This window comes from Erigeron canadensis, chromosome 8, assembly GCF_010389155.1.
Source record: "Erigeron canadensis isolate Cc75 chromosome 8, C_canadensis_v1, whole genome shotgun sequence".
Taxonomy (NCBI): domain Eukaryota; kingdom Viridiplantae; phylum Streptophyta; class Magnoliopsida; order Asterales; family Asteraceae; genus Erigeron; species Erigeron canadensis.
This window is the reverse complement of record NC_057768.1, coordinates 6,046,152-6,055,163: the sequence shown is the minus strand read 5'-3', so window position 1 is coordinate 6,055,163 and position 9,012 is coordinate 6,046,152. Positions and strand designations below refer to the sequence as shown.

General features: G+C 32.5%; 1 protein-coding gene across 1 annotated transcript; it reads left to right on the top strand.

The window, feature by feature from the left end:
- Positions 1-420: 420 nt before the first annotated feature.
- Positions 421-3,706, top strand: LOC122610168 (glycosyltransferase BC10-like). Its single transcript, XM_043783162.1, has 4 exons — positions 421-605; positions 687-755; positions 1,179-1,449; positions 3,043-3,706. The coding sequence occupies exons 1-4, from the start codon at positions 421-423 to the stop codon at positions 3,688-3,690; spliced, it is 1,173 nt and encodes a 390-aa protein (XP_043639097.1). The 3' UTR covers positions 3,691-3,706.
- Positions 3,707-9,012: the final 5,306 nt, after the last annotated feature.

Sequence of the window (9,012 nt, the reverse complement as noted above, 5' to 3'; positions counted from 1 at the left end):
ATATAAACGAGCTTAAAATAGTGTGATTTAATGTCAGTTTCTATCCACGCTAGACAAAGAAAGTTAACTAACCAATTGGTGATCATTTAAAAAAAATTTAAATTATCACATTTGCTTACGTAAAACCTATATCCAAACAAGCTAGCTGACGCCACCTAACTCAACATGACATACATTGAGTTACATATTATCTAAATTAAACAGGACATGTTCACAAATGCTCATATACATATTCAAATACTTGGTACCATAACTTGAAAGACCAGTCATCGGTCATTTGGTCATATTAGAAAGTGTAGGACATATGCAACACATACCATAATGGCATAGCTTATGCTCTAAATAAACCTATTGTCAACTCAACTCATCATATTTAAATACCTACTTAGAATTAGTCTTCATGCAAAATTGCAAAGAAACATGGCTGTTCATACTAAACATGCATTTCCCCTAAAATTTTTAAACTTCATCCGATCTAAAAACTCTCCCTTTCACTTGTTCATCTTTCTGATTGGATTGTCAATAGGTTTCTATTGCGCATTCTATCTTGAAAACTTCTCAACTATCCTTCAAACATCAATCTTTTCGGTTTTACATGCATTATCATCGTCACAAAGATTAGTAGCTTCAAGTCTACCACCACCAGATTCATCGCCGCCACTATCATCACCTAACCCTTCATTAACAATACCAACACAACCAATATCCTCAGCGTTAATATTATCGCCGTCGCCACAACCATCACTATCATTACCATATGACAATTCTCCATTTTTATCTCCATCACCACAACCACCACCACTACCACCATCACCACCACCGTTGTCATCTGATTCTGCAAATTCCACAACACCACCATCATTATTGATATTATCACCATCACCAACACCATCATTATCATTACCATCTAGTGATACTTTAAAATTATCACCATCACCTGCACCACTACCATCACCAACACCCTTGCCATCTGATTCTATAAATTCCACAATGCCGCCATCATTATTGCTTTTATCAACTCCATCACCATTGGAATCATTATCATCAAGAGATTCTATTATTTTATCACCCTCGCCGTCACCACAATTAGCACCAACACCAGCCCCAGCACCAACATTGTTACTTGAATCTATAAATTCCACAACGCAACCATCAAGGACGCCAGACAGTGTTTCGTTAAATGAACAAATACCATTGATGCATAATATGAGTGATGAAGATTTGGTAAAGAGTGCAATGAAAATTGCGACAATGAGTGTCCCTAATACTGCACCTTATAAGGTAGCATTTATGTTCTTGACATCAGGGCCACTACCACTTTCACCCTTGTGGGAATTGTTCTTTAAAGGGCATGAAAGTCTATACTCCATTTACATCCACCCTCATCCTTCTTACAATGATACCTTCCCCAAAGATTCTATCTTTTATGGCCGGAGAATTACGAGTCAGGTTAGCATTACAAAATTAGAAGAAAAGGGGGTACATATATCATAAGGGGTACATATATAAACTAGCTGTATATTTTTTTATTTTGTTCTAGTATATATAGGTTATGAATTTCATAGAATACCAATATTGAACTACAATATATATATATATATATATATAGGAGGACAATCAGATAAGAACAGATTTAAAATAAGAACGGTGAAAACACCTGAAAATCATCATTTTGATGCATTAAAAGTCAATAAAACTGACATAGTGCATAACTAATTATCATTATTTAAGTGTTTAACAACACATTGATTCATCAAAAATGAAAAAATCACGTTTTTTGTTGGATACATCATTTTGATGAATATGCATCCAAGATGGATGTACAAAACAAAAAACATGATTATTTCAATCTTGACAGATGAATGTGTTGTTAAACACTTACATAATGATAATTAGTTATGCACTATGTTAGTTTTATGGACTTTTAATGCATCAAAATGATGTTTTTAAGGTGTTTTCACCGTTCTTATTTTAAGAGTGTTCTCACCGGAGTGTTACCCTATATATATATATATGGGGATGGTAATATAAGATTGTTAGGTACCTATGCTTAGATGTCGGACACTCACATATTAATTTTTAAATCATAAAAATCATGGGGACCAGACATTTATTCATTAAACAATATATAGTATGTGAAGGGTTCCACACCTAAGCTTAGGTGTCGGACAACCTTATATTCCCTTTTTCTATATATATATATATACTCAGATTTTCATATATAGCTTTCATCCCAATTTAAATGTTCAAATCTGACTTGTTGAGTCTTTGCTCTCTAGTTTGACCGTAACATTTTTTGTTTATATAGTATATTACATAATGAAAGTTATATCAATGAAAAATAAATCTAAAAGTCCATCTATTCATATATTTTATATCAAATATTGCATAATAGAAACAAAATAATTTACAGTCAAAGTTGCAATTGAAAGACTTCAAAAGTCAAAATAAAACATTTAAATTGGGACAGAGGAGTACTTGTGTATTAGATACAAACTTTTTGGAGTAAATTACACAAATAGTTTGTCCAAGTTACACTAATTATACTTATGCGAGTTTTATTACGCCAGATGTATCCAAGCTTTTCAAATTCCCACTCGGATGATAGCTAGCACTCACGGATATCAGTGGGGCGTTAAATTCACTTATGTGCTGTTAGCGTTAGGTATCGTCCGAGTGAGAATTTATAAAAGTTGGGTATGTATGGCATAATGAAATTCGCATAGGCATAATCATGATACGTGTAAATTTGGACAAACCAACACTCATGCAATTTACCTAACTTTTTACGATAATATGTAGCATTTTTTTCCCGTCAATCTACAAAAGTAGCTAGTCCACGTAAAGCCCGCTCTCTAGTCATTAAATATTGTGTGTATTAAATGGTTAAATAATGTATTAATAATATGTGTATGTATTAAGTAAAAATAGATTTTGAGGGTTATTTTTGTTTGTGAAGTAAAAAGAAACCTGAAATTTAATTGTTGTATTTATGTAAGTGAGTTATGAATGAACAATCACAACACACAATTATTTTTGCAGCCTGTGTATTGGGGTGACATTTCAATGGTGGATGCTGAAAGACGACTGCTTGCGAATGCTCTCCTTGACCCTTCAAATCAAAGATTTGTGCTACTATCCGAGTCTTGCATTCCCTTATTTAACTTCTCGACAACATACAATTATCTTGTAAACTCGAACTTAAGCTTCATAAACTCTTTTGATGACCCACGAAAGTCAGGACGTGGTCGCTATAATCCACAGATGTATCCCAACATTACCGTCCAAGAATGGCGAAAAGGGTCTCAATGGTTTGAAGTTAATCGCGATCTTGCTCTAGGAATTATTGCCGAACAAAAATACTATCGTGTCTTCAAGGAATATTGCCATCCAGCATGTTATAATGACGAACATTATTTGCCAACAATGGTAAACATTTTGTATCCGAAAATGAACTCAAACCGGAGTATTACTTATGTCGATTGGTCAATATCAGGTCCGCATCCAAGAAAGTTTTGGAGGAACCACATTACGGAAGAATTTTTAAACTCAATTCGATTTGGTTCAACAGAATGCGTTTATAACAATAACATGACACCTATGTGTGTTTTATTTGCTAGAAAGTTTGCACCAAATACTTTGATTCCCTTGTTAGAGTTTGCTCCTAAGTTGTTTGGTTTTAATCCTTAAAAAAATTTAGCTTGAAGCCATTGTAGTCATTGCTATCTTTTTTTAGGGTCATTGTTTTTATTTCTTGCTCTTTATGTCAACAAATGTTGATTTATATTATTACGAGACTTTTTAACTAGAGCTAATATACATGTATAAAATCCGTACGCAAAGAAGGAAATTTTAATGAAATGGAATGTTTTTAACTAGGTAAAGTTAGATCAACTTTGGCCATTGAATTAAATCCAATAGTCAAGATTCAAATATGATATTTAAATCTTTACCAATGAATTTAATCCAATGGTTAAAGTTGATCCAACTTTATCCATAAATGATCCAATTCACATTTCCAAGACATGCAACCATCGTATGTGAATTCTCAAGCTCGGTTTGTGAAACCAATTTGTGTGTAACCGAAAAAAAACCCGAAGAGCTAGGTGCGGGCCTGTGGTAACAATATTCACTTTCACGGTTTTACCCAAACTACATAGAAGCCGAAGCCCACACCCGGCCGCCTCCCTTACATTTTAAATTCGTTTTGCACTTCCGATTTCTTAATTACAATTGTGTTGGACATTTCTGAAAACTCAAAATAAAATTGGTTAAAATGTTATCATATACATTTGAGTGTACTGGGTACGTCGTCACTCCATCGAATTATTTTCTCTAGCTGCGAATTTAAACTTAAAGGAAGATATACGTGGTTGACCATTGACCAATAAAAAAGTGATTGATCATGTATAAACTAGGGCTGCTATCGAGTCGAGCTTTTTTCAAACAACTCAAACTCGACTCGATCGAGCTATTATCGAGCTCAAGCTCGAACTCGAGCCCTATATTATCGAGTCGAAATAAATATCGAGTCGAGCTCAAGCTTGACATAGCTTGGCTCGAATACTTTTTGAGCTTTTAATATATTATGTATATATATTTTCGAGCTTTTCGAACTTTTAATAGCATAAATTGTATTGTGTGTATATATATATATATATTTTCGAGCTTTCAATAACATAAATATATTGTATATATATTTTTGAGCTTTTCGAGCCGAGTTTCAAGCCGAGCCCGATCCATGTTTATAGACATAAGCCAAGCTCGAGCCTTTTTCGATCCGTACTCGAACCATATTATAGGTACAACGAGCCAAACTCGAGCCTACACACTGAAAACTCGTCGAGCTATCGAGCCGAGCAAATATTGTTCGAGCTAACACCCTTATATAAACCATGTACAAATTAAAATTAGTAGTTTTTGGATCATTCACCCCAATCAAAAAGTTTGAGATGCAATAGTGTACAAATTTTTTAAAGTTTGTGGGCATATACGTCACTGAAAAAGTTTATCGTGCAACTTTGTACAAAGAAAAAAAAGAGACGTTGGTAATCATATCGAGCTAAACTGTTATTATATCTTGTAAATATCATGGAAGAAAACTAATACTAATCTATATTGTTTGGGCTATTTTTCTTGAACATTATATTGTTGGGCTTCTACTTTTCATAATTTTTGGATTGACCGAGTCACGGGATTGTCAATTTGTCATAATCATAATGTTTCTGGCTATCTTGATTTCTCCCTTGTTAAGTTGTTTGCGGCTAAGCTTACAATATAATTAAGTTAGGTGAATCAAATGTACTTATCTCGAACTTTATTGAATTCGTGAGGAATCCTTGTCGAATTTGCCCATTATTTCTTTGCAATCGACCTTCTAGTCAAGTCGTATTGTATCATTTGAAAATAGGTCCAGCTAGTTACATTATTAAATAGTTTAAATAAATAATGTCAAAGGGTCAATATATATCTAGAAGAAATAACCGTCAGGACAGGATGGCCATGGGCCCATGGCCTCGATCTATTAGCAACCTTTTTTTACCAATAACAAATTATAGTCAATTTTGATGCATGTTATAAGTCCTTGAACATCATAAGTTGTAAAAACTAGAATTGAACTAGATTTAAACCCAGATATCATACATATTTTTAATATCATTAATCCTAATTTCATTAATAAAAAAATAGTAAAGCTGAGAAAATGTTATTCATTTTAATTTAGGTATTTGTTTAATTTAATTTCTGAATGATAGTATTAATAAAAAAGTTATAACTTGTAGCAAAATATATATGATTATATTAATGATATCATAAATAATTAACACTAAAAAGATAACAATATTATTGTTTTGCTAATTAAAATTATCATAAAGAAATCATATAATATATATAAAAACAATTAATTAAACTATAATATTATAACAAACGGTTTGTTAAAATTTTTTTTATAGCAAACCATAATTAACCATCAAAACCGAATGTCCTTTAAACTATTGAAGAGGAAATTAAATTAAAAATTTTGTCTCTGGGTTTAGCCGTAAATTACAGCTTTCATTCATAACTTTACAAAATTACAAATGTCAGCCCTGTATTTCGTGCTTCATCAAAACTTTGGTCCAAATTAGACCACTAACGACTATTAAAATTTACACATTTCGTCTCTGCGTTCGGAGTTTTGTGGGGATGTCGAATCCGAGCGATGGTAGCTAGGAAAGTCATCGTATTGGTGGTGACAGATCTTGGCCGGATTTAAGTTCCACTTGCTCAGTCGACCATGTACTAAAGCATTGAAACGTCTAGGAGGCTGTCCTTCCCTTTTTGAAACGCTGAGGGATCAGATACACCACGAAAACGTTTTCAAGCCGTTTCTGGTGGTGGGGAAGCCAGGTATTGATGGTGGTGAAGGATCTTAGCCGGATATGTATACACATTTACATATACATTAGCCTATCTAACATACATACTCGTGTTGTTCGGCATATTTTCTCGATATTTCACGTATCTAACATACGTACTCCGGGACACACCTATGTGCTTCAAGTCTAAGGACACCTAGACATTTCCACGTATCGAAACTATCTATGTCGCGGATCCTGGATCCAGGCGAAGTTTGGAGAGTTGGGTCTTATTCCAATACACAACTCTCTGTTTTGAGTACATGTGAAATGAATTTCTTATACTGTTCTACAACTATTAACATAAGTAAATCATCAATTCTCACAACTATGGGATTTATCTGTTGTGTTTGACTTGTATTTGTCAAACCTATAGCTTCGTACGAACATCATTGAGTTTCTCTATGTAATATCGATTTGCAAGTTTATCTTACGTTTCCGTCATTGGTGGGGGTGTTACAGGTGAGCACCTCTTCCTTTTTATGACTATCCCTTTTATCTTTTATTAGATGTTAAATTAGCCATCTTAGCACTCGCTTCTTTGTAATTGTGCATCCTATGTACTAAGAGTATTGTTTTACGGACCAATTCTGTGAACGATGAACTTGTGTTGGTCATATCATTCACTGGTGCCCGCATCACTGTCTTACCAGTATTATGTGAAGACAACTCATCTAAAACCGACGTGCTAAATGACAACACTTCAGCGTCTTGTCATGATTTCGCTTGTTGATTGATTTCAGACAGTACGTATTCTTGCGTAATTAAGGTGATCTTTGTCTCACTTGATTAAGTAGCTAGGATGGGTTGATAAGATTTTGATCACTGATTAGTCTTGTTGATCAAGTGATCGAGGGTTGTAGTTAGTATGTGTGTGCTTTCTTAATTTCAATAATTGATCATGACGAGCATTAATTATTTGATGCGGATGGTTCTTATTAAACATACTCTCATGGTTGGTGATTTACAACAGCTAATTTTCACTAATTAATTAGCTCTTTATATTCCATTAGATCGATGTCTAGGATTAGTTACTCATGTTGTTCAACTTCTACCCATTTTTGTGTTATATATATAGCCGACTTTATGCACATGGCTCGTTAGTTCAATTCAGGGATTTTGATGTTTTGTACTAGGCCTAAAGACGATAATAGATGCACTATAACATATATATCTACCAGTCCTAACACCCGTATGATGTACGATAACTATATAGATTGTATCATAAAAAAATTCGAATATATCTCATACATGTCTTGTGAGTATCAAATAAATTGTGGTTAAAGTAAACCGATTATTCAAGCTAAATTATAATAAACAGTAATAATCATAAATATAATATATGTTTAGTTAGAGTTTTGGATTTACCTTAAATTTGTTTAATCACATCAAAATCGAAACTTGTAAGCATAGTGGATGACGACAAATAATCTTGTGATTTCGGATCGTAAACTCAAAATTTGGAAGTATTTATGTTAATAACTTATTATTATAAGTAATATAAATAGGGGAAGGAAATATAAGGCTGTTAGGCATCTAAGTTTGATGAAAAACTTCTCACATACCTTTTTTTAAACCATAAAAATCATGAGGGGCCAAACATTTATTCAAAATATTAAAATATTGATATGTGAGGAGTTTTTCACCCAAGTTTGATGCATAACAGCCTCATACTCATTTTTCTCATATAAGTAATAGAAGTTGAAAAATTAAAAAAGAAAAAGAGACAATTTATTAACGTGAAAACGATCAATCAAATTAGGTTATAATGACATTGTATTGATAAGCCTAAGAGTTGGAGTTTTAATTTTAAGTCTAATAAGAAAATTGAATCTATATATATACAATTAAAAAAATTAATTTCATAAATTAAAAAGACATGTGTTGATCAAGGATTTTACCACGTATCGTTTTTAAAATATCTCAATCTTATTTTAATTTATCGGTAGATGGAGTCACGTACACATTTGGTGAAAACAATGTACGTGGTCGTTTTACAAGATCTGGAGTCTATCCAGGTTTGTTTTGTTGGATCAATATATATCTATAATTAAATTTGTGAACTACTTTTCACATTTTATATTGTCGATCAATTTATTTTTAAACGAATTGAAACCCGCTAAACTAATATATATGTTGAGGTACTGACTTCGATCGATCACCAATTAGTATAAATATTACTCGTAATAAATTATTTGGTTCATCTATAAAACAAGTTTTAGAATATACTCGTATATTTGTGCGACTGCGCTCCATCTAATGTGTAAAGGTCACTTTTAATACTAGAAGTCATATAAATATATCACAAAAAATTCATATATAAAAGCCTTATAATTATAAGCCAGGGAAAAGAAAAAAGAAATTAATATATATAAAATTTAGCAGTATTAGGTTGAATCAGTTATATTTGTCAAAATCTTTTCTTTTTTCTAGATGAATCAATGGGCATAAATAAAATTTAGACAACTAATTCAATTGACCAGCAAACTAATATTTAATATAATACTAATAAAATATAACAATGTGATCCATTAAATGTTTAATATTATACACGTCTATCAGGCGTCTATATAAGAATGATGAATTGAACCTATTCAATACATGCCAATATATCCAC

What these genes read in the sequence shown, in the direction of transcription:
- LOC122610168 (XM_043783162.1), top strand. Translation starts at nt 421, where the DNA reads ATGGCTGTTCATACTAAACATGCATTTCCCCTAAAATTTTTAAACTTC. An exon ending in TCGGTTTTACATGCATTATC is followed by an intron (nt 606 to 686) that starts ATCGTCACAAAG and finishes CCCTTCATTAAC; the next exon opens with AATACCAACACAACCAATAT. An exon ending in GCCGGAGAATTACGAGTCAG is followed by an intron (nt 1,450 to 3,042) that starts GTTAGCATTACA and finishes TTATTTTTGCAG; the next exon opens with CCTGTGTATTGGGGTGACAT.